The sequence below is a fragment of the Salmo salar genome, chromosome 01 (assembly GCF_965601325.2).
Source record: "Salmo salar chromosome 01, fSalSal1, whole genome shotgun sequence".
In the NCBI taxonomy this organism is placed as follows: Eukaryota; Metazoa; Chordata; class Actinopteri; order Salmoniformes; family Salmonidae; genus Salmo; species Salmo salar.
The window spans coordinates 137,008,407-137,035,083 of NC_138291.1; the positions used below are offsets into that span (position 1 = coordinate 137,008,407).

General features: G+C 42.8%; 1 protein-coding gene and 1 long non-coding RNA gene across 4 annotated transcripts; one reads left to right on the plus strand and one right to left on the minus strand.

Moving 5' to 3' along the window:
• Positions 1 to 1,342: 1,342 nt before the first annotated feature.
• Positions 1,343 to 16,249, minus strand: si:ch211-243g18.2 (Keratin, type I cytoskeletal 18). The gene is made up of 11 exons (NM_001140503.1): positions 16,144 to 16,249; positions 13,977 to 14,250; positions 13,632 to 13,757; positions 13,050 to 13,132; positions 12,402 to 12,558; positions 9,342 to 9,509; positions 8,948 to 9,073; positions 8,456 to 8,578; positions 8,244 to 8,338; positions 7,410 to 7,435; positions 1,343 to 1,930 (listed from the first exon to the last, which is right to left on the minus strand). The coding sequence occupies exons 2-11, from the start codon at positions 14,241 to 14,243 to the stop codon at positions 1,809 to 1,811; spliced, it is 1,293 nt and encodes a 430-aa protein (NP_001133975.1). The 5' UTR covers positions 14,244 to 14,250; positions 16,144 to 16,249; the 3' UTR covers positions 1,343 to 1,808.
• Positions 16,250 to 21,524: 5,275 nt separating this feature from the next.
• Positions 21,525 to 26,381, plus strand: LOC106561693 (uncharacterized). Of its 3 annotated transcripts, none has more exons than XR_001318883.3 (6): positions 21,525 to 21,817; positions 22,122 to 22,227; positions 22,854 to 23,341; positions 23,630 to 23,647; positions 23,847 to 23,920; positions 25,702 to 26,381. It is a non-coding gene; the product is annotated as an uncharacterized LOC106561693 (long non-coding RNA). The 3 variants fall into 3 exon arrangements; XR_014397074.1 differs by lacking the exon at positions 21,525 to 21,817 and having other exon boundaries at positions 21,843 to 22,227; positions 22,854 to 22,976; positions 23,086 to 23,341; XR_014397063.1 differs by lacking the exon at positions 21,525 to 21,817 and having other exon boundaries at positions 21,844 to 22,227.
• The last annotated feature ends 296 nt before the right edge of the window (positions 26,382 to 26,677 follow it).

Genomic DNA, 26,677 nt, shown 5'->3' on the forward strand with positions numbered 1-26,677 from the left:
TTGTCTTGATGCATCAGGCGTCTTTCCAGGACAGGTGTGTGTGACACAGCCAGGTAGCATGTACATGTTTATAATGCCTTCCGGGAATACACCTGTCCGTCTGTCTGTGTGAGATGGTTTCATAGGCTTATGGATGAGAGTAGGGCGGAATCTATACTGTACTACAGTATGTCTAGCTGACATGACACACTAGTCTCCGTCTCCCAGTCTAACTCAGCTCGAGCCATGCCAATAAAAGAGTTCGACAGGTCTCTGAAAGTGTCCGTTACTAAGGACAGAAGGAGAGACTAGTGTGGCATCCACCCTCATCCGTCAGCCCCCCCTCCCCCCACACACACACACACACATGCACACCCTGGTCTTCTCAGCCTGTGGGGATGTGTCTGGTTGAGAATGGTACAGTGCAGGAAAGAGACCTAGCAGACACCACTCATATTTCCAGTAACTGTTCATTGTGACAGTGATTAGTGTCTGTAGAGACAGTCACCCCCCAAGAAGGGCTTAATGTCTGACTGGGAACCCTCCCCCGACTTCATGTATGCCTTTGAAGAAACACGTACATGACCATACAAGCATATGTGCAGACTGGCAGGGAGGGACACACAGACCCAACCCACATACCGCGACGCAACCAACAGAACCACACAGACCCGGACAGAAACAGCAACACAATCCAAACACTTACTGCAAATACTTATACAAATACACGCACTTACATTGCATATTGCATTCTCCCACCACATATGTACACCCATTTCCACTGTTTGCTTTTCACAGATTAACTAACCATCAGTAACTGATGCCAAGGTGACAGCATAATGGGTTTTGCAGGTAATGGTTATGTCATTATGTTTGTGTAGCAACAGCAAGTGACGCCGGAGACCATGATGATTTACATTATGTACAATGTATTTCAGCTTTACACAGTTTTTTGACTCAGTTGACTTTCAGTTGGTGGAGGTTGTGAACTTAGTAAAAGTTATCTGTCTGCCTGTCTGTCAGTCAGTCCTTTTGTAAAACATCTCAGATTTGTGAAAGAGACAGTCCAAACCCATAAATAACACCCTATGTGTCTGAGTTGTCAGACACAAAGGTAACCTAGCATTGTTGTAGACTACATGCCTACCTACATAGCAGTCATCACACACGCATATGAACAGGCGTAATGATCTGCTCTGACATGCCATTATGCTCATGCTCATGCTTTGTAGTGGACAGGGGAGCTTCATAGTTTTACAAAATGTGTTAAGTATTTTGTGACTATTTATTTTTTACTCTTGAAGTGTGTTAGATAGTTACTGAATGTGTGTGCTGTATTTGAGGTAAAACAAAAAAGAGAAAATTATGACTAACCTTTATTTCAGTCCTTACAGAAGTTCATAGAATACAAACAGACACATGTCGGAAAACAAAACAGAAGAAATGCAATTCAAATGAGAGAGAGATCTACTGTATGGACAACTTGTTCCCTAAATCTAGAAATACATAGTTTCATACACAAAGCAAAACCTTTTATTAAACAACAACCATGACAGAGGAGGGGACACAACCGAGGGACTTCTTAAAATGGATGCTGTAGCAGACATCCCATTCACTTACAGTACACCTCATTATCTCCAGACATGGGGATGAGGTAATGCAGGATACTCCAGAGAGAAACAGAGAAGACTAAGACTCTGATGGGAATAAAACAGACGTCCATGTTAGTGTGAGCCCTTTACGGCCAGTGGGTTGGCTGGCCCTTGTGTCTGACGAAGGCTTGTCAGGTGTTAGGAGTGATGAGGAGGATGAAGATGATTGTGTCCATCTCACTTCTTCTTCACTTGTTCCTCTATCTGCTCCACCTCGCTGGACTCATCCACCACCTTGCCGTTGATCATGGTCTGTGTCACCACCTTCACTATCTTCCTGGTCCACACCTCTGGCTCTTCTGCAACGCAACGAGAGGTAGCGGATGAAGAAGAAGAAGGGGATGGGTTACCGAATGTCACAGGGTCACACTAACACTGTGACACAGGCTCTGGTTTGTAACACAGCCTATGAACTTGCTAGCTTGCCGTTGTTGACTTACCTACTGCTTACGAATGAGTTACGGAGTCCATAGTCTATCAAATAAAGTGTTACCGAAGGGATTGAGTGAGTCACAGGCTTACATTAAGACGTAGTTACAACATTGCGGCTTACAGTATATTTGTACCTACTGTGGTTGCTAGGGACAGATGTGTTTTGGGCGTTTGCTTTGTTTGCAGGTTTATGAAACAAACTGTCATTAGTCTGTAGCCACGGCTCTTGACTTCAAATCAAAGTTTATTTGTCACGTGCGCCGAATACAACAGGTGTAGACCTTACAGTGAAATGCTTACTTACAGGCTCTAACCAATAGTGCGAAAAAAAAGGTGTGTGTGTGTAGGTAAGTAAAGAAATAAAACAACAGTAAAAAGACATTTGAAAATAACAGTAGCAAGGCTATATACAGATGTCGGTTAGTCAGGCTTACTCAGGTAGTATGTACATGTAGGTATGGTTAAAGTGACTATGCATATATGATAAACAGAGAGTAGCAGTAGCGTAAAAAGAGGGGGTTGGCGGGTGGTGGGTGGGACACAATGCAGATAGCCCGGTTAGCCAATGTGCGGGAGCACTGGTTGGTCGGGCCAATTGAGGTAGTATGTACATGAATGTATAGTTAAAGTGACTATGCATATATGATCAACAGAGAGTAGCAGCAGCATAAAAGAGGGGTTGGGGGGGGCACACAATGCAAATAGTCCGGGTAACCATTTACCTGTTCAGGAGTCTTATGGCTTGGGGGTAAAAACTGTTGATGCCAGGGTGGTGGAAGCAGCACAGAATCGAAGTTGTACATTTGATTCTGACATAAGGGAACGCCGCTGACCCTGCTTTGAACGTGTAGTGTAAATAGCAGTTTGCTTTTGTCAGCGAGCAACTTGGCCTGGAGTACCTTACCTTCACTCTATACAAGTCACCAACAGTATCTACACACGCTAGCCTAGGGACGTTTCCTTGCGTAACCGCTCAGAGTATGGTAAAGTTGCTCGTAGACGCTGATCTTGGGTTAGTTTAGCAGTCCCATACGTTAAAGTAATATATGGCCTTATCCACCACACTACCAAAAGTATGTGGACACCCGCTCGTCGAACATCTCATTCCCAAATCATAGGCATTAATATGGAGTTCGTCCCCCCTTTGCTGCTATAACAGCCTCCATTCTTCTGGGAAGGCTTTCCACTAGCTGTTGGAACATTGCTGCGGGGACTTGCTTACATTCAGCCACAAGACCATTAGTGAGGTTGGGCGCTGATGTTGGGCAATTAGGCCTGGCTCGCTTTGTGCGTGGGGTCATTGTCATGTTGAAACAGGAAAGGGCCTTCCCCAAACTGTTGCCACAAAGTTGGAAGCACAGAATCGTCTACAATGTCATCATATGCTGTAGCGTTAAGATTTCCCTTCACTGGAACTAAGGGGCCTAGCCCGAACCATGAAAAACAGCCCCACATCATTCCTCCTCCACCAAACTTTCCAGTTGGCATTATGCATTGGGGCAAGTAGCGTTGACCTGGCATCCGCCAAATCCAGATTTGACCGTCGGACTGCCAGATGGTGAAGCGTGATTCATCACTTCAGAGAACGTGCTTCCACAGCTCGAGTCCAATGGCGGCGAGCTTTACACCACTACAGCCGATGCTTGGCATTGAGCATGGTGATCTTACGCTTCTGTGTGGCTGCTCGGCCATGGAAATCCATTTCATGAAGCTCCCGACGAACAGTTCTTGTGCTGACATTTGTGTGTGTGTTGCAACTGAGGAAAGATGATTTTTACGCACTTTAGTACTCTGTGATCCCGTTCTGTGAGCTTGTGTGGCCTACCACTTCGTGGCTGAGCCATTGTTGCTCCTAGACGTTTCCACTTCACAATAACATCAGTTACAGTTGACCGGGCCAGCTCTAGCAGGGCAGAAATTTGACGAACTGACTGAGCTCTTCATTAAGGCCATACTACCACCAATGTTTGTCTATGGAGATTGCATGACTGTGTGCTCGCTTTTATACACCTGTCAGCAACAGGTGTGGCTGAAATAGCAAGATCCACTAATTTGAAGCAGTGTCTACATACTTTTGTATATATAGTGTATGTGTATTCCTTTTCTATTGAAACATAGTACATGATTGTTAACTTTTATATCATCTGAGGTTAAGATAAATGCTGAGAAGGTATATTTTTTAAATACAAGTCAATATATTAGTTAGCATGACTATTCAAATACAGAGGATGTATTATGTTACTGTACTTAGTTACAGTACTTTATAGTTTTTTACAGCATCTGAGTGAAATATTGATGTTTTGCAGATCGAAATTCACCCAGGCTCGAATGTTACTGGCCCAAAGAAGGTCTGTTTGGCGGAGTTGTCAACCATGATGGAGAGGTCTTGGAGTGGGCAGGCCTTCCCCAGGAGGAAGAGCAGCTCCGTTTTGTTGAGATCATGGCTAGGAGGGGCTCGGCCTTGGGGGTGAGGAAGTAGCTTTCTCAGGCTCAATAGAATTGAGTCTCCAAGTTCGAAGAAGATCCAATCACATTGAGTCATTTTTTGGGGATCTCCAACTCAGAATGCACATATAAGGATATGCACATATAAGGATAACAATGTAGAAAATATTAAAAATAAAGAAAAACCCTTGAATCAGTAGGTGTCCAAACTTTTGACAAGTACTGTATGTATTATTTGTAGCATTGTGCAGCTAAGCCAGAGTCATCTTCAGACCTAACTCAAATTTAAATATCTAGCTGTCCTTATGACTTTGGATAATTATTTGACACATTTAACTTATTTCATTTGAACAATTGTTGGAGGCAAAGCTAAAATGGGAGAATATGGGGAGAAAAAAGAAGTGACCGCCGTAATTGGTGAGTAGGTTTTTGTTCATCGATTGCAAATAGGCATTTTGACAGTGTGAGGGCATCGTCATGACATTGTTTTAAAAATAATATGACTTATAAGTGACTCATGGCAGAAAGAATGGTGAATATGATTCCAGACACAGACATGGTTTAATAAAGGGATACTGAGAGATTTAGAGATTTAGATTGTTTTTCTACTTACCCAGAGTCAGACGAACTCATGGAAACCATTTTTTTGTCTTTCCATGCAGTTTGGAGATTTTTGAAGTTAGCTCACCACAATTACTAGAAGTCTCCCACGGTAGCCAGCTCCTCTTAAAGACCTTCTAACGACTCCAAAGCTGGGTGGTTGGTCATTTATAGTCTTACAAAGCTATACGTAGTAATCGATATTTTACAAATGTGTTAATTTTACTGATAATCATAAGCAACGAGATTCTATCCACTCCCTCATTCCCTGTCCTGTTTTCTCTGTCCCATGGTCGCATAGAAATCGCAGCGTTGTATCTATCTTATTATGGTGTCTGTGTGCGCATGGGCAGAACCATTGAGACAGATACAACGTTGCGATCTGCTGGCAACTGTACCAGCAGACTTTCAGCAATTGTGCTAAGCTAACGATATGCTAACTTCAATCATCTCCAAACTGCAGAGACATAAAAATCGTATTCATGAGATCATCTGACTCTGGGTAGAAAAGTAGAAAAACAACCGAAATCTCAAAATCTCGCAGTATCCCATTAAAAATGAATACAACATAACAGGGTTGGGGTCAATTTCAATTCATAAATTGAGGATGTTAAAGGGATAGTTCCCCTTTTTACACCTTATCGTCAGATGGCTAACAAAAAAACTATGGGGTGATGGGGCAATTAGTCAAAGTTCAATGTTTGTGGCCAAATTCCCTCAAGTTAATAGCGGCTATTTAAACAACTCTGAATCATGAATTACAGTTTCTCTTGGCCCTTGGACTACTTTCAGGGTAAGCCTTTTACTGAGGAGTGGCTTCCGTCTGGCCACTCTACCATAAATGCCAGATTTTTATTTTCTTTTATTTTCTTAACTAAGCAAGTCAGTTAAGAACAAATTCTTATTTACAATGACGGCCTACCCCCCGGCCAAACCCTCCCCTAACCCGGACAATGCTGTGCCAATTGTGCTCCGCCCTATGGGACTCCCGATCACGGCCGGTTGTGACACAGCCTGGGAATGAACCAGGGTGTGTAGTGACGCCTCAAGCACTGCAATGCAGTGCTTAGACCGTAGGTGTCACTTGGGAGTATAGCTCCTGATTGGGGGAGTGCTACAAAGATGGTTGTCCTTCAGGAAGGTTCTCCCATCGCCACAGAGCTCTGGAGCTCTGTAAGAGTGACCATCGAGTTCTTAGTCACCTTCCTGAGAAAGGCCCTTCTCCCCCGATTGCTCAGTATTGCCGGGCGGCCATCTCTAGGAAGAGTCTTGGTGGTTCCAAACTTCTTCCATTTAAGAATGATGGAAGCCACTGTGTTCTTGGGGACCTTCAATGCTGCAGAAGTATTTTGGTACCCTTCCCCAGAACTTTGCCTCTGCACAATCCTGTCTCGGAGCACTACGGACAATTCCTTCGACCTCATGGCTTGGTTTTTGCTCTGATATGCACTGTCAACTGTGGGACCTTATATAGACAGGTGTGTGGCTTTCCAAATTATGTCCAACCAATTAAATGTACCACAGGTGGACTCCAATCAAGTTGTAAAACATCTCAAGGATGATCAATGGAAACATGATGCATCTGAGCTCAATTTCAAGTCTCATAGCAAAGGTTCTGAATACTTATGTAAATTAGGTATTTCTGTTTTTATTTTTCATACATTAGCAAAAATGTCTAAAACCTGTTTTTGCTTTGTCATTATGGGGTATTGTGTGTAGATTGACGAGGGGAAAAAAACGATTTAATACATTTTAGAATAAGGCTTTAACATAACAAAATGTGGAAAAAGTCAAGCGGTCCTAATACTTTCCGTCCGAATGCACTGTATATGCCCATATAAAGCACAAGTAATATACACATAGAGATGGAGAAGGGAAAATTGGAGATTGACAAATTCTTAACCCTAAGAATTTGTTCTTAACTGACTTGCCTAGTTAAATAAATGTTTTTAAAGTTTTTAAAAAAGGGCAGAGGGAGGAGGGAAGAGAAACAAAATATTGAGTGGGTGACCAGGGTGGGTCCATGCAGTCCATTTGAGAGGTTAAGGTGAATTGAAGTCTCTCTGTGTGAGAATGAATTAATAGTATTGTTATCACATGCCATGGATGGAATCCCCTCATGTCACACTGATAAAGAAAGTCTCTCCATCCAGGTGAACGGTCACAGCTGAAATCAACCAATCAATGTGTTGCTGTGTGCTGAATGAGTAATGCCAAGCTTTGATGTTTGCTTAGGTTAGCCTGTGTCAATTAAGAAGTGAGAGTGTAGCAATGTGAAGTTAATATACTGATGATACTCACTTTTTGGTGTGGGAACTTCTTTAATCCTGAATGAATAAAGGAAAAAACAAGGTCAGAGTTAAAAAGTGCACAATTACTTGGGCTGAAACAGGCAGAAGATGTTACCATGTATGGTCATCAATTGGCTGGTTTACCAGGAAAGAGCAATTCTCTGTTAGACTCAACTCAACAAAGCAGATAATGTAGTCCTTTGAGAGGAGAACTAGCCTGTGTCACGTGTGCTCCCTCCCTCAGCTGGCTCGATAGGCTCCCACGCCTCAGCTGGTGAACAGCTTCCCGTGCCTCGACAGAGGCAACCGGGGAGGTCTCAGCCGGCTCATCAGGCTCTCGCGCTTCAGCCGGTTCGTCAGGCTGATCCCCGGGATCGTCCCTTTGGTTGGCGTCCTACGGCACACCTGTCACCATCGTTACGCGCACCTGTGCGTCATCAGATTCACCTGGACTCCATCACCTCCTTGATTACCTGCCCTATATATGTCACTCCCTTTGGTTCCTTCCCCAGGTGTCATTGTTTCTGTTTCCTGTCTGTGCGTTGTTCGTGTTTCATGTTTTGTTTATTAAATGATGCACTCCCTGAACTTGCTTCCCGACTCCCAGCGTACACGTTACAGCCTGGATATACAGTACTCACTAAGTATCCCTTAATGTCTTCTTACTGTAGCACAATCATGTTCTGTTACTCAGTTGGTAGAGAGAGCATGGGTCTCTTGCAACTCCAGGATAGTGGGTTCGATTCCAAGGACCAGCTATATGTAAAAATGCATCCACCCATAACTGCAAGTCGCTTTGGATAAAAGCGTCTGCTAAATGGCATATATTATCATGGTGACTCACATCTCCTCTCCCTCCAGTAGTCTTCTGTATGTTGCAATCTCCATCTCCAGGTTCTGCTTGATGCGGAGCAGCTGTTCGTAGTCTGTCTTGTTGCGCTGCAATAAAACACAATACAATAGGATACAATACAACTCGATTGGTCCTTTTGTTCCAGTAAACAGCATAAATATATACAGGTCCGCCTCCTTAGCCGCTGGGCTACCAGTAAGTACCTGCATGTCCAGACGCAGCTGAGACAGGTCCTCCTCCAGCTGGGACAGCGTGGCCTGCAGGCGCTCCATCTCCAGGCTGTACTTCTGACCTGTCTCACTGAGGTTACCCTCCAGAGCTGCCACCTGAGGGGGAGATGTTGTTGATGTCCGCGTGCACATTGTTCAACTAAGGTCTTTGTTGACCTCTGAATATGACTGTTAGAGAGCTACTGCATTTCAGGGCTCTTTACGTAACAAATTCTTCTCCCACCCAAGGTTAGGGGAGGTGAGTGATATTTGCTGTCAACGTTAAGGTTAACATGGGTGGGAACAAAGGGTGAGATCTTAGTGATACTGTATCTTTGAGTGCCATTGTATTTTTTAAGTTCCCCAGTGGAACATAACCCATAGAGGAAAGGTTCCTTCTTGCTATGTGTCACCTACTTATACAGGCTCTCAAACTGTATATTTAAGTTCCCCAGTGAAACAACCCCACAGATGAAAGGTTCCTACCTGTTTGTACAGACTCTCCAGCTCTACCTCCAGGGTCTGTAGGAAGCGTCGTCTCTCTACCAGCTCACTCTGAACTCCCCTCAGAGCCTCGTTAGACTCCTTCACCTCGTTTTGCACCGTGTCCAGCTGTAACACACCACACACACGTTCCTGAACGCTGTAGGCCATGTTACTAGATACCAGACCTGCATTCAAATACCTGGGTTCACCTGGATATAATATCTATGATACGCCTGAATCGTAACTTGAGATACATATGCAATGTCAATGGGAGATTTGCATGAAAATTCTAGTCACACGCACACATCTCAAGTTACAAATAATCAGCCTTGAGAGACAGTAGTGGCTGGTTTCTGGCATGCTGATGCACCCAACAAGCCAGTCCCCAACTGACCTTCTTGAGGTACCACTGCTCAGCCTGGTCCTTGTTCTTCTTGACGATGCCCTCGTACTGAGTCCTGAGCTCTGACATAACTGTGCCCAGGTCAGGTCCACCACGGCCTGAGTCCACCTCCACGTTAACAGTTTGAGCAGCAATATGGCCCTTCATAGACTCCACCTCCTTCAGAGAGACAATCAATCAATTACAGTGAGGGGAAAAAATATTTGATCCCCTGCTGACTTTGTACGTTTGCCCACTGACAAGGAAATGATCAGTCTATAATTTTAATGGTAGGTTTATTTGAACAATGAGAGACAAAATAACAACAAATAAATCCAGAAAAACGCATGTCAAAAATGTTATAAATTGATTTGCATTTTAATGAGGGAAATAAGTATTTGACCCCTCTGCAAAACATGACTTAGTACTTGGTGGCAAAACCCTTGTTGGCAATCACAGAGGTCAGACGTTTCTTGTAGTTGGCCACCAGGTTTGCACACATCTCAGGAGGGATTTTGTCCCACTCCTCTTTGCAAATCTTCTCCAAGTAATTAAGGTTTCGAGGCTGACGTTTGGCAACTCGAACCTTCAGCTCCCTCCACAGATTTTCTATGGGATTAAGGTCTGGAGACTGGCTAGGCCACCCCAGGACCTTAATGTGCTTCTTCTTGAGCCATTCCTTTGTTGCCTTGGCCGTGTGTTTTGGGTCATTGTCATGCTGGAATACCCATCCACGACCCATTTTCAATGCCCTGGCTGAGGGAAGGAGGTTCTCACCCAAGATTTGACGGTACATGGCCCCGTCCATTGTCCCTTTGATGCGGTGAAGTTGTCCTGTCCCGTTAGCAGAAAAAACACCCCCAAAGCATAATGTTTCCACCTCCATGTTTGACGGTGGGGATGGTGTTCTTGGGGTCATAGGCAGCATTCCTCCTCCTCCAAACACGGCGAGTTGAGTTGATGCCAAAGAGCTCCATTTTGGTCTCATCTGACCACAACACTTTCACCCAGTTGTCCTCTGAATCATTCAGATGTTCATTGGAAAACTTCAGACGGGCATGTATATGTGCTTTCTTGAGCAGGGGGACCTTGCGGGCACTGCAGGATTTCAGTTTTTCACGGCGTAGTATGTTACCAATTGTTTTCTTGGTGACTATGGTCCCAGCTGCCTTGAGATCAATGACAAGATCCTCCTGTGTAGTTCTGGGCTGATTCCTCACCGTTCTCAGGATCATTGCAACTCCACGAGGTGAGATCTTGCATGGAGCCCCAGGCCAAGGGAGATTGACAGTTCTTTTGTGTTTCTTCCATTTGCGAATAATTGCACCAACTGTTATCACCTTCTCACCAAGATGCTTGGTGATGGTCTTGTAGCCCATTCCAGCCTTGTGTAGGTCTATAATCTTATCTCTGACATCCTTGGAGAGCTCTTTGGTCTTGGCCATGGTGGAGAGTTTGGAATCTGATTGATTGATTGCTTCTGTGGACAGGTGTCTTTTATACAGGTAACAAGCTGAGATTAGGAGCACTCCCTTTAAGAGTGTGTACCTAATCTCAGCTCGTTACCTGTATAAAAGACACCTGGGAGCCAGAAATCTTTCTGATTGAAAGGGGGTCAAATACTTATTTCCCTCATTAAAATGCAAATCAATTTATAACATTTTTGACATGCGTTTTTCTGGATTATTTTGTTGTTATTCTGTCTCTCACTGTTCAAATAAACCTACCATTAAAATTATAGACTGATAATTTCTTTGTCAGTGGGCAAACGTACAAAATCAGCAGGGGATCAAATACTTTTTTCCCCTCACTGTACATCAGTTGTCACAAAGTATTTCACAGTAACCTGGCCTAGGACCCCCAAAGAGCAAGCAAGACAGGAAATAGAAACTGTTAGGCATCCGTGTTTTATTTGTGTTTCAGTTTCTAACATATTTTTCCCCCGTGTTTTTCTCTATGTCATCGTTTGCATGATTTTTATGAATATTCTCTGTTTGTTTATTAGTCCTCCAAAGTGTGTGTTCTCCAGTGAATTCTACACCCCATAAGAGAGAAGGCGAGACCCTCTACTTTATTAACATCCTCTCCATAAATACTTGATGGAGTTGAACTCATGTTACTCCTAGTGTGTGCCTTGATCACTGTTCCCTCCCACTATGCCCTTTCTCTGTGTGTCACATACAGCCTAATAGATAGAACATATGGTACCACTGCATTGGCACCACACACCACACCCTGCTTTCCAAACATACCCAGCACTTCTGGTGCCAGTCATTGACTTAAAAGACACACACCATAGGAAAACAAGAAGGGTTGAGCCTACACACACTTGCAAGCGCCGCACTGCACACACACATGCACACACACACATACACACACACACATCATTCTACCCCTCGCCACAGACAAGTAGTACAGGTGAATTATGTCTTCACACAGGTCTGAAGTGTGCCTATTCAGAACAGAGCAACCAGTGAGCAAAGATGTTATCAGAGGGGCCTCTATGGAGACTTGAGTAAAAAAATCTAAGACCTGAGTTACTCTCTGGCTTCATGTTGCTTAACACAAAGGGACCTCCGGTGTTGGGTTTCAGACTCCGAGCAGGTTCCAAGCTTCCCAGGGCATCCCAGCTTCCCAGGGGGATGCAGAGTGATACCACCACCGGTGCAGAAAAGAACAGAGGACCACTCTATTCTCCTCCTTCATTGCTTCCCCTCTCAGACCACTTATTCTATTCTGTGGTCTTCGTGATTATCCAGCTAATGGCCAGCTAGAAGAGGAATGGTGACAGAGGACATCCTTGTGTCTCTCCAGTCAGAAATACCTCCTCATACCAGGAGACCAGGGAAAACTCTGGGTTCGAGTGATAGCGTTATGACCTGGCCTAAGGATGAACACCTGGCCCCACTATCTCAATGTGCAAAACGAGTTGAAATTACATAGTGATGACATAACGTCAACTAGTTTTGTCTGCTGGGATATCATCATCCTTAGGGGAGTTGTCCTCTTACTTTGTTACTTTCACGCTTTTGGATAAATAAAGCCCTGATCTACGGAGCTATCTCCTCTTACCTCCTCATGGTTCTTCTTCAGAAAGTAGAGCTCTTCCTTCAGGCTGTCCAGGTCTCCTCTCTGGGACATGATGATCTGCTCATGGTCCACCTTGGCCTTCTTCAGGGCCAAGCAGTCCCTCTCCACAGACTGGGACATGCACATCTCTGTCTCCCACCTGGGAGGGAGGGAAGAGATTGGGAGAGATTGCGAAGTGAGAGAATGGAAGTGAGAGAATGTGAGAGCTTGGGTGACTAAGACTTTAAAGAATTCATTACACACAGGAAGGGAACATGTAAACTTGAAAGAAGGGGTGGGGTGAAGGAAGGCGGGAGGCCGGGAGTGCAGTCACAGGACTAATCGCAGTTGCATACGCATATGCACAAGCACACACTGGCACACACGCAGTTACACATGTAAGTTCCCAAATGTTTGTCTACTAAGTGGTGTTTGCATGGTGCCAGTCAACATGTCCTGTAGACTACAAAAGACACGTACAGTACACACTGGCCTTTGCCTAAACATACACCTGCAAACCTGCTTCACGCGCTTTACCTGTTGCAGCCTTCGCCTGAAATTAAACAGAGCTACAGATGTACTGAACAACAGAAGCAAAGATGCAAAGACATGACAAACAGAGAGGTGCACGGCACCAGTCTCGACACTCACTTAATCCTGAAGTCGTCAGCTGCAAGTTTAGCATTGTCAATCTCCAGCATGAGGCGAGCGTTCTCCAGTGTCTTCCTCCTCACCTGAGAAAAGACATGGTCAGCATTCAACTTTTACATATCTACTACATACTAGTAAGATTTTACAGTTGAACGTTTCTATCATCGCTCATACTTTCACTGTCACCTATAAGGTGCATTTGCCCTCACTGACAGAAACACTGACTCCAGAAACATCCTAGAGAGACTGGGTAACACACTCCATACGTGGCCTTAGTTTGACCAATCTTTAACCCACAGTCTGCTGTGTCGGTCTAGTGTAGGTTAACTAAAAAGTAACATTTCCACTAATGTTAAACTCCTATTAAATAGAGTGTTGGAAACACGTACGTGTATGGCCACACGTGTATGTGCCATGTGACTATCCAGGCTATGTTTACAATGTATAAATCCATATCATGACTCATACATAGACACAGTGTGTCCTTGTTGTACATGCTGCAAGAGGTAAGATAAGGACATGAGGAAATTACATGGGGTGAGAGAAAGGGATCATGGGAAAGTAGGGACGTTGGGAACCCACCTCCTGTTCCACCTGGTGGGCCTGGGCCATCATGGTTTCGAAGTCGTGACCTTTAGGGATGCGCTCAATCATTATCTGCTTGATCCTCAGCTCCAGATCTGAATTGGACTTCTCCAGTGAGCGCACCTTAGAACAACAAGAAGTTTATTGTCCATCATCTTTTAATACCTGCAAGTGTCTTGCTCAAGGGCACAACAGCAGGAAATGGCATCTAGTATATTGATACCAGTAACTCTCTGGTTGCCGGCTCACTTCCCACCAGATTTCCAGCGGATCTGGGATTTGAACCAACAACCCTTCGGTTGCTGACCAGCTTTTCTAACCTCTAGGCTACCTTCTGCCTACCTTGTCCAGGTAAGTGGCCAAGCGGTTGTTGAGGCCTTGCATGGCCTCCTTCTCGTTGGTATGGTTACCCAGCTGCCCATTGAGGTTCAAGGTGACGGGCTGGCTGTTCATGTCATGGCTGACGGATGCAGAGCGGGTCAGGGGGCTGGCGGAGGCAAAGGACACAGCAGCTCTGGAGTGGGCACGGCCACTGTCTCTCAGAGATAGACTAGAGAAGGAGGGCTGGCGGCCCACAGAGAAGCTCCGCAAAGACAAACTGGAAGACATGACGGCTCTGTGTGAGAGATGACAAAGAGGAAGAAGACCTAGTTGAAACACATACAGTATTTGCTAATAACATTATAAAACGTGAACATGGAATTAAACTGAATAGGATTTGGTCTTTCACTATATCATTCAATCTGAGATGTAGGCTAGACTTAAAAAACATGACAGATGTGGCCAGTGGTGGTTCTAGCTTGTATGGCTCCCTGGGTGAACCCCCCCTTCAGCGCCTCCCCCAACAACAAAAAAAGCACCATTCTGCACTAACTGTAATTTAAAACTTTTGAAATATACAAATATATACAAAAATAAGACTCATAAATATCAAAAGAAGTAACAAAGACAAATAGAAACAAATTGTAGTATATAAATACAAATTAAAAAGATAATCAAATTATTACACTATTACCTTATTGCTAACAAAAAACACACAAATAAAACTAAATTGCACAAACCCTATATCACACAAATAGACAAATAGAATAACACACTTATAAAGAAGAGAACATGTTTGTTACACTATTGCGCTTTAAACAAGGAACACACAAACTAAATTGCACAACTAATTGCATTACTAATTTCATTAGTACTGTACAAAGTTAGAGGTGCGTTGTTTGATAGATTCTCGGGCTTCTAGTGGGGAGACCTGAGGTCAATCTACCCCCCCCCCCCCCCCCCCCCCCATCTCGTACTTCTGAGTGGGAGACCTTCCCAGGCAGTAGCCTGCCTAGCTCACAAACTAGAATAAGGGTGCCCACTCCAACAAGGTTAATTAACCCACAGTCCCACATGGTGACATGATATCATTGCACGTGACGTGCAAATGAGCGATGGAAAACCGATCGCGCAAATGTCACCATTCTGAATATTTTTTTTCTCATTTTTTTTTTTTTTTGTGCGTGCGCCCCGTGCCGCCTTGGGCAGCATCTTGTGAAAGCTTTGTGTCAATTATTTATTCTTACAACATGCAAATAATTATTTTAGGCACACAAACCTTTGGCTAGGGTCCAAAATGGTAATTTTCACCCATGCAGGAGCCAAAAGAACACGCAGCCTGTGGGCCATTTTGAATGAGCCCACCGTTGTTGTCTATTCAAACTTAAAGTCAACCACAGACTGATAAAAAATGCCAATGGTTGACTGGTTACCCAGCTGCCCATTGAGGTTCAAGGTGACTGGCTGGCCATTATAACTACGAAACTGTCTGAGCTCCACTCAAGCATTACTTTATCCAAGTTCAGCGTACAATCATCAACATGTAAATGACTAATCCTCTATCAGAAGAGCTTCCCAAGAACTGTGAAGAAAACCCTCATATCTTACATTACTATTTTTAATTGTTATTGTTCATAATATATTCCTATATTTGTAGGTCTTTGTCAATAACCAATAAGAGAAATCACAAAAACAAGAACTAACACGAGGGCAGAGTTATGTGGAGGCTCTGTCTAAAACAGAGCCTTACCTAGTGACTGAGTAGTTGCCTAGTATTGTTTAGTGCCAAACAGATATTCTACACAGCCACTGGGCTGTTCAATAGGGATTAGTGGGCTCGCGAACCGCTCTCTGTCCTCTCTGTCACATAATACTCTGAGTTTCTCCCACCATCACCAGGACTAAACATTAGAAAAAATAAAACATTCCTTTGTTGTGGATGAGTAGAGAAATGTATAGAAGCAAAGTGACAACAGTATATAAAATATATCTAGAGGGGGAAAAAAAAACAAAGATGGATCATTGAAATATTATAACTTAGTTAAAAAAAAGAGATTTGAGTCATTACACATTTACAGTTTTCAAAATGTACAGTTTTCAAAATGTGTCACACAAACGTATGTATCTTTCATCTTTTTGATATTTGATTAGTGTGTTCAATAAGAAGCAATTAAATTAAAACACATACCTGGATTATGTTCTCTTCAGTGAGAGAAAGAGGGAGAGAGGGATCCTGGAGAATGGATCTTGGGGAATGGATCCTGGGGAATGGATCCTGGGGAATGGATCCTGGGGAATGGATCCTGGAGAATGCTGTCTACCTTGAGACCGATGCTACAGCTGAATTTATATGGAGACGAGACAGGGGGAGAGGCCACGTAACGTGTAAAGTAGGTGGAGCCTCTATAAGACATCGGAGTCCTTCTCTCCTGTGGGTAGGTAGGTAACCTGAACTTCACTCAGGAAAGTAACATCAAATATTCAACAATGTGTTGAAAGAAGGAAAGGGATTTGGTCTAATCAAACAACAGAAGGCTATGTACATTCTAAGGAGTTCTAATGTGTGTTATGTCAATTCTTAAGTGTACAGAAGGTGTTTGGCTGTTGATTCTGAGGAGTTATTGAGGCGTGTGATTGTATTTCAGACCTTTGAGGCTACAGAGAGTTGACTGCTTGGTTAGTCATCCTTATTTGGTGGTTTGGCATTCCCTCACTTCTTATCAATGTAGTCACCCAAAGTCACACTCCCATGAGGATCTAAAGATGCTGATCCATTTAATAAAAAATAAAAAAAATTCTACCAATGCTAAAAAATGTAACACACAACAATGAGAGAGAGAGAGAGAGAGTCAGAGAGAGAGAGTCAGAGAGAGAGAGTCAGAGAGAGAGAGTCAGAGAGAGAGAGTCAGAGAGAGAGAGTCAGAGAGAGAGAGTCAGAGAGAGAGAGTCAGAGAGAGAGTGTGGGTTTCCTGGTCTTCGTGTTGGTGTCCTTCCCCTGTCTCTCCCAGTCTCTCTGCGATGTTAATCAGGTTGATAACACCCAACACAACAGGTTGATAACAGCTAACACACCTGCTCTCCAGTAAGGTCCATCCCGACATGATGACTTGCTGCTGCCCACAACATCTCTGGCATGTCTCAGCAGCTGCCTGAGGCTCCACAGTAGCTAGTACTGGCTTCACACTGTGAGGCTGCACATTTTTCTATTGGCATAATAAACACATTCCATAAGGACTCCGCATCCAAAAAGCTCCAAACCTTAGGAAAGACAACAAACATTTCAACAAAAAGTGGTGCGACATACTCAACAAATTTTCCCCGGATCTGATAATCCACATTATTGAGGAGGTCTCACGCCAGAAAGAGGACGTCAAAGACATTTCAAACCAGAAGACTCTGAAGCAACAGAAGTTTGGAAATGATTTCACTGTAATCCACAATTCCATTAAATAGACACTTAAAACATTTGAAGAAGAATGGCTCAAAAGTTCAGGAAATACAAGAGGGACACAACTGATTACCAGCTTAACCACGTCTACATGTGGACATATGAGGACACCACGAAACAACATAACCCACGAGAGGGTGGCCATCCCCAACTCCAATCACACTTTGCAGAACGACAGTGACTTTCCAAGTGACTCAGACTCCAATCAGAGAGGCTATTATCACCAAGACCGTGGACACCAGCGATTAAAAAACGGCAGACGGGGCACAGGAAGACGAGCAGGGGCAACAGGAAACCACACTCCCGGAATCATGCCCCTCACCCGCCAACAGGCGAGGATACTGTAATCAACCTTGATTACAGCAAGGATGCTGTAATCAAGGTACTTACCACATATCAGGTGTCTGCCTTAAGTTAAGGCCTCTCTTTTGTCCCCACATATGACAGTAACTCTTTTGAGATAAAGACTGATCTTTTTTTCTTTTTGGCAGGTTTGGCAGGTCTAATGACTCCAGTGATACACAAAGGCCCAATATGCCTGTGTTCAAACCAGTGGCCATTTTAGCATGTGAATCTTGGTGGGGGGGGGGGGGGGGAGCCAGCAAAGCCACTACATGACAGAACACTAAACAATACAATAATTGCACTATACCGGTGACAAACAGTGCCTACAAACTGTTAGGGCCTACATAAAGCTGTCCCAACAGCAGTCCTAACATCTTACCACTGCTACACCTGGCTGTCAGCAAAGCACTGACAGAATTCAGGACATGGGCCGTTCTTACAGTGTTCTCCCTGTACACCAAGTCAGAACTGTAGGATAAATAAAGGAGGCATATAAGCAGACAATGAAAGCTCTTACAATATTCGATGATTACATTTCTCTAAAACAGGTTATCATCTTACTACACAACATACACTCAGTATTACTTTCTTAGCTACAGTATACATATCTCCCTGGCATATTACATAATTTATGCAGCAGCATACAATACATTTTTGGACTCACCTTGTTGTGCTGTACTCACTTGAACAGGAAGGTGGCGCGGTGGTCCTTCGTGGGCAAATTTTGTCATCAAAGTCTGGCATTCTCTGACTTTATGGCGCTTTCAAAACAATTGGGAACTTGGAAAAAAATATGTTTGAATCATGATGACGTCATGGATCTTCATGTCGTAGCTCTAGAAAGAGGCAGGATTTACAAATCTGAGTTGGATGACTGTTCAAAACGCATTTTCCCAGTCGGCGCTCATTTATTCTCGACTTCCCAGTTGTCTTGAACTCACTGAAGTCAAGTTTCCGCAGTTCCGATTTAACAGTTGTTTTGAGCGCGGCACAAATCATGCTTCATTGACAGCACGGCCATTGTTGAATGTTTATCATTTTAAATTTGGAAAAGAGCCCTTTAATCCCAGATTTAGGACACCACAGCTACTCCACTGAATAGCAGGCTAGTGATTGCTTGGCAATGCTTGCAGTTATCCACTGTCACTAATTCCATCAAAACCACTCATTGTTGAATTTGCGATTTCCAACTTGTTGTGTAATGTATATGTCCAATGGCCGATGAGCACCGATACGTTTTATCTACAATTTCTCTTCATTACTTCTCTTCATATGGTAAGGATTAAAAATGACTTGCCAGCATATTGTCGATTTGATGCATGATGATGACTGCTAGCTAAGATTTTGAAAGTATGATGTTGATATGATCAGTCCAATCAAAGCTACTGTACATATAACATGATTTGATGTCATTTTATCTGTGGCCAATGACCTTGAGCATTCTTGGATGGGCACTTGTAATGTAACTCTCTGGCAGCACCCAAGGGGCTAACATTTTGTAGCTCTACACTTAGACTTGGCGGTGACGTAGTGTCCCCATGAGTGACAGAACACTGAGTCAATCACGCCGCAATGCTCTGTATTTTCTTCTGGCTTGCCCCACCACCACAGAAAGCACTGAGCTAGGCTGAAACACGTGTATTTTGGAGCTGCCTTACTCAAGAAAACAAAAAAAAGACCATGTTTGTATGCGGCTTTATTAACTCAATGATATATTTTTTTCTTTACATTGTTTCTAAAATAACATTCAAAACAGGCAAGCCTTCCCCCCCACAAAAAAAATAATTGTATTACTTTTTTTGCTAAAAATGTGGGGCTCAAAGCCCCTCCTGTCCTGAATGACGGGTCGACACTGGTTCAAACCCAAGAGTATACAGTGCATTCGGAAAGTATTCAGACCCCTTGACTTTTTCCACATTTTGTTACGTTACAGCCTTATTCTAAAATGGATTAAATTGTTTTTTCCCCTAATCAATCGACACACAATACCCCATAATGACAAAGTAAAAACATGTTTTTATAGATTTTTGCAAATGTATTAAAATGTTTAAACTGAAATATCACATATACATCAGTATACAGACCCTTTACTCAGTACTTTGTTGAAGCACCTTTGGCAGCGATTACAGCCTCGTGTCTTCTTGGGTATGACGCTACAAGCTTGGCACACTTTCATTTGGGGAGTTTCTTCCATTCTTCTCTGCAGATCATCTCAAGCTCTGTCAGGTTGGATGGGGAGTGTCACTTCACAGCTATTTTCAATTTATTGGACATGTGAATAGAGGTTGCTAATGGGGAACTTATCACCACTCTAAACCTCGCCAGGATATACAAAAATAAGTGTTAAAACTTCTAAGGAGTTCTCTTACTTGCATTACTACATTCACCCTCAAAGCCTTTATGATTAAAAACATAGTGATGAAACATTGGCACATGCTCACCTCAGACCCAACACTCAGCTAGGAATTCAAGGACCCCCCCCTATTCGTCTACAAACGAGGTCCCAATATTCGCAGTAGACTAGTCCAAGGCAGCCTCAACATGGTTGCTAAACAAACCTTCCTTACTCCCCTGAGAGATGGAAACTACCCTGTGGCAATTGTGCTCAGTGCAGCGTTAAAGGTGTGATCACACACAACACAAAAAATGTGATTTAGATCCTACTCTGTGTTTGTGGGCAAGACATCCAGATGCTTGAAACAGAGAATAAGTGAACATAAGAGTTCTATAAGACGCAAGGAGGAAAATGACCCTGTTGCTTGTCACTTTGTCCAGTGCTCTCAGTGTGTCTTCTCTACAATTCCATGGCATTGAGAAGGTGGAAGTGTCACCAAGAGGAGGCGGCAATGACCGTAAACTCTGCCAGAGAGAACTCTTCGATATTCATCCTTTAGGCACCCTATTGCCATTAGGACTTTTTTTTTTATATGAGGGTCATGTTGTAATTCCTCATTTTAGCTTCACAAACACACCCTGGTATTAGGATGTCCTGTATTCATGACGGCCCTAGTGGTCTGACACTTCCCAGGTTACCTTTATCTAGTTGTTTTCTGGATTTCTCCTGGTTCTATAGTATATAGTGTTGTATACATTTTCCTTTTCTTTCTTTTCTTTGGTCAGTTTTTTACTTTATTGCTCTCTCTTTGAGAGTATGGGTCCCTTCTACTAACACCACATTCACGTGTTTTGTTCTAGTAGAAATACATCTATAACATGTTCTTTTCTATCCTGTATTTCTATCTGATATTATGACATCTAGTGGCCCTTTTGGGTACTTGAGATCATCACAAGTGTCTGCAATTACCTCTAGCTCACTAGGTGGCATTACCTGTCCCGCTATTGTTTGTGGAGATATGCTCTGATGAAGGTCAACTGACCAAAAACTCAGCTATAATTAAACTTAATTTGAATCTGACTGGAAGTGTGACTTTTTCCTGTTTCTCCAGTTTTGCCTTTTGCCTCCAGCACCAAATCAGCTTTGGGTGTGCGGTAGACTCTGGCTATTGTCTGCCCCATTGTAAAATATGTAGAATTGCAGGAAATTTGCTTTAAATCAGCACATTTTTGCTCAGCCTCATGGCAAAATGTCTAAAATAGCATGAGATGAGCTATAAAACTGAAAATGTTCATCTCTGCACCATGACAAAATTTGTAGAACTGCAGGAAGTTAGCCATTTTCCCAACAAACCAAAAAATCCCAAGGGGGGCCTGTCATGCCAAATAATGTTATGTCCCCCGGCCAAATAGTGTCCCCCTCTACGTCACAATTGGATTCGATGAGCTCTAATTTATGTTGCTAGGGCTGTTACTAGAATTTGCTATATTCTGACCGAATTACAAATGAACCAAAGCGTCCGTTGCTATGCTGTGTTGCTTGGTTACCTCGTAGCGGTAGGGCAGGAAGGAGGACGCCGGCAGTTTTAGTTATATTTCACCTCAGAAGCGCTCGCTCAGTCCGCGCAAAATTATTACCTCAGTATTGCTCTCCAAGGACAGTGTTTTTGACGGTGTCAACCTGCTGACGACCTGCTGCTTCAGAGGACCGAAAAGACTGGAAAGAGAACACTATGTCTTTACCATATATTTGTCTTTATATAAGAAAATATTGTTAAACAGGAATAAATAATTGAAGCTGTTTTTAGATGTATATTGACATTGTTAACGTTAGTTACTTATTTATCCAGTTTTATTTAGCTAACGTTATCTAACTTAGCTAGCTAACTGTTATTGTAGCTGCTTTATGTTTATCTAGCTAGCTAACTGTTATTGTACTAAGTAGTAGCTGCTTTCTGTTTGTATGTACTAGAGCTTGCACTTTAATGGCGTCCCTTATTGAACCCATGACAGAGATTTTCTTTTATCTTTCCAACCAGGCAAAGTACTATGAGGCACCACTGATCTCACTGATGTGATGTAAATGTAATGATCTCGACAAGAGGCGCAACATTCGTAGGGGGGCAGAGAAATTCACAATTCAGGGTAACGTTAAGCAGTTCATTTCTATTACTGTTAGATAACTGGAAGGATTTATGTACGACCATTTAACAACCATTTTTCATCTAGCTAACGTTAGTTGGTCATCTACATGTCGCAACGCTAGCTGGCGTTATACAGTTAGTTATTTCTGACACATTGAGGTATCTAGCTATAACTTAACCCAGATAAATCAAATGGATAGGTGTAAACAATTATGGTAACTCCAACTGCCCTTAACTAGGTGTCCCTAGGTGACAGAGAGACCCATACAGAAAGAGAGAGAGGAAGAAAGTGACAGAGGGAGAGAGAGATGGAGAGCGAGAGAAACAGAAAGAGAAAGACAGCAGTGCACATTTACTTAGACTTTAGTATTTCAACTGTTATCTTCCAACTTGTTAGGCAATCACATGTACCTACCGGGGAAGGATGGCCAGCCACACAGGAGGGTGATTTTCACTGAGGAGAAGGGGGCCGTGTTGACAGAGATGCATACTAGACATTAAATATGATTTTTTATTTTTTTTAATAATGAAAATGAAATGTATGTATTCACTACTGTAAGTCGCTCTGGATAAGAGCGTCTGCTAAATGACTAAATGACTAAAATGAAATGACCGGCTCTTTTGCAGGTGCAGCATCCAGAAGTAGGAGGCCTCCTCGTGGTGGGCGGCATCGCCATGCTGTCAGCAGTACCAACACTGGCCCAGGGGTTTGTACAGACAGTCAATCTGAAGGCTAACCACTGGGTCACGGTAAGTAACCTTCGGTGCCAGGTAGGAACTGTTAAGGTGTATGACTCCAGTGGTCATGACACCACCCCAGAGTTTCTCTCACAACTCACCTCTCTCTTATCTTTTCCAGGGATCTCTGTGACTGTGGAGTGGCTGGCAGTCCACGGCAGAAAGGGGGCACAGATTGTGGGCTGTTTGCTTAAGCAAACAGTCATACTCTCTGCAGAGATGAGGAACCCTCCATGACACGATACCATCAGAAATCCGTGAGAAAACATATTTTCTCTTGTTTTCAGGCAGGGCACCTGGCACCATTTCCCCGTCCCGATTCCAGTCTCCATCCTGGGTCCAGGCCTCCCAAGGTGTCCACACCCAACACAACAGAGGTCAGTGTCCACTGCTTCTGTCGGAAATATGTGAGAGAAGGTAAGGAGGTGACCCGGTGCAGGAGATGCGTTAAGCATTTTCATGTGTTTGTCTCATGTCGTCAATGTACGTGAATTTGTCTGTCCATCATCTGTTTTGTCTGATGTTTTCCCCACACTTGTTTTCACTGCTTGGCCGGCTCCCCACCTCAAGACGGTAGGTATTTTACTACATTGCATCTTGTTGTATATTGTATGTTATTGTAAATAACCTTAATAACCTGTTGTAATATTGTTTTACATTTGCAGACATTGGCTGTGAAGTTGGTAAGTTGTTTTGTTAGTATATGTATGTATCTGTCTTGTATTCAAAGTAAAGTTTACAAGCATGTAATATGAAACTTGCTTAAATTGGCTGTAAATGTAACATTTGCATATTAAATGTATTCATTGCAAGTAACATTTTCAATTGACTGAAATTGACAGTTCAATTGCCCAGTTCCTTACTGGTCCTTAACTTCTCTAGGGTAGGGGGCAGTATTTTGACGTCCGGATGAAAGGCGTTCCCAAATTAAACTGCCTGCTACTCAGGCTCAGAAGGTAGGATATGCATATAAAACACTCTGAAGTTTCTAAAACTGTTTGAATGATGTCTGTGAGTATAACAGAACTCATACGGCAGGCAAAAACCTGAGAAAAATCCAACCAGGAAGTGTGGAAATCTGAGGTTTGTAGTTTTTCAAGTGATTCCCCATCCAGTATACAGTGACTTAGGGTTCATTTTGCACTTCCTAAGGCTTCCACTAGATGTCAACAGTCTTTAGAACGTTGTTTCATGCTTCTACTGTGAATATGGAGCGAACAAGAGGGCCTGGAAGTTGATGAGAGAGAAAATGACATGAGCTCAGAGGTGCGCACTCACATGAGAGTTAGCTGTGTTCCTTTTCTTTTCTGAAGACATTGGAATTGTCCGGTTGGAATATTACTGAAGATTTATGTTAAAAATGTCCTAAAGATTGATGCTATACATCGTTTGACATATTTCTACGAACGTAAATAGAACTTTTTTTGACTTTTCGTCGTGACATTTGCGTAGTAGTGGACTGAACGCGCGAACAAAAAGAGGTATTTGGACATAAATTATGGACTTTATCGAACAAAACAAACATTTATTGTGGACCTGGGATTCCTGGGAGTACATTCTGATGAAGATCATCAAAGGTAAGTGAATATTTATAATATTATTTCTGAGTTTTGTTGACTCCACAAAATGGTGGGTTTGGTTTCGTGTCTGAACGCTGTACTCAGATTATTGCAAAATTTGCTTTCGCCTTAAAGCTTTTTTGAAATCTGACACAGCGGTTGCATTAAGGAGAAGTGTATCTATAATTCTTTAAATAACTGTTGAATATTTTATCAATGTTTATGATGAGTATTTCTGTAAATTGATGTGCTCATTCACCGGGAGTTTTGGGAGGCAAAACATTTCTGAACATTACACGCCAATGTAAAATGGGGTTTTTGGATATAAATATCAACTTTATCGAGCAAAACATACATGTATTGTGTAACATGAAGTCCTATGAGTGCCATCTGATGAAGATCATCAAAGGTTAGTGATTAATTTTAGCTGTATTTCTGGTTTTTGTGACGCCTCTCCTTGCTTGGAAAATGGCTGTGGGGTTTTTCTTGTTTAGGTGCTGTCCTAACATAATCTAATGTTATGCTTTCGCCGTAAAGCCTTTTTGAAATCAGACAATGTGGTTGGATTAACAAGAAGTGTATCTTTAAAATGGGATATAATAGTTGTATGTTTGAGAAATTTGAATTATGAGATTTTTGTTGTTTTGAATTTGCCGCCCTGCTATTTCACTGGCTATTGAATAGTGTGTCCCGCAGGTACCCCAGAGAGGTTAACCCCTTCTCCCTAACCATTAATATTTTGTGCCCAATTCCAAATCAAATTTTAGGCCAGGTTTGGTATGGAATTGGACATTGGTTTTTAGTTAGTGTTTGCATATCTGGAGGTTCTAGATTTGTGTATGTAATATGGGCAGAAGTCTCCTGGAGTCCATTACACAGCAAGGTTGAGTCATCACCATATTGCTACACCTATCCAAGCCCCATCAGGTCAAACACTACAAATATAGAGTAGAGGGTTAAAGGCCTTAATTAAAAACGAAATCCTTCTCGACCTGTACCTTGACGTGGTGAGAGGGCTTCCAACTAAACCAGGCCCATGTTATTGAACCCATGACTGAGACTGGGTGCCTGTTGAGGACAAGTGACAGGAAGAACTAGCTGCAGCACCTGATCAGGCATTTCTTGATTCTGCCTCTTTCCTCTCTCCTCATCTTTTAACTCTTTCTCTCTCCCTCCAGACGAAATGTTGCATCTAGCGACATCTGATTGCCCAACAAGCTGCCTGCTCATCCCATCCATCTCATTACGTCATATACAGCTACTGTTATTGTCATGTTTTCATTATCTGCTAATAAAGTTCGCTAGCCGTATCATACTGGGCATATAATATGTGAGATACACAGATGAACTAAAAACCACTAGCACTGCAAACACTCAGAACAAAGAGAGCAGCAGTGCCTGGACTTCGCAGTCTTTCCAAGTCCCTCTTCTGAGACTGCCTGTTGAGAACAAGTGACAGGCAGAACCTCCCAACCACACAGCACCCACCTCTTTATTCCACACACCAGAATTAAGTATTTCAGTCTGATTGCCATGTGAGTACAATTTTTTTGTGTGAAAATTAATTAATGACACAACTACCAAAAAAACGATCAGTTTATGTATTAAAATCTTACATATTGCCAGGTTGGTTTTCACAGCTGTTTCATAAGGTGTTAATTATTGCAAGTTGTAAGGTATCATGTGATGGTATTTATTTGTTCCACATTATTCCTTGTTGTATCCTAGGACCTGTGTTGGCATGTGGACTAATATGTTGTTGAGTTGTGTTCTTACACTGGTACAGTCATGCCCTATGAGATGTATGACTGCGCATGTGCGAAAATAAATAAAGTGCATTTTCCCCATTCTGGTTAAAACACCAATGATGAACATGTGTGTTTATTCCTCCGTTAAGTAAACCGGTATTCCTGTCCTGAAGATGTCAGCACCAACAACCTGCAAGGGTGTACCAATGAGCTATGCAAGATAGAACATTTTTTATCATACTAAACTCAGCAAAAAAAGAAAAGTCCCTTTTTCAGGACCCTGTCTTTCAAAGATAATTCGTAAAAATCCAAATTACTTCACAGATCTTCATTGTAAAGGGTTTAAACACCGTTTCCCATGCTTGTTCAATGAACCATAAACAATTAATGAACATGCACCCGTGGA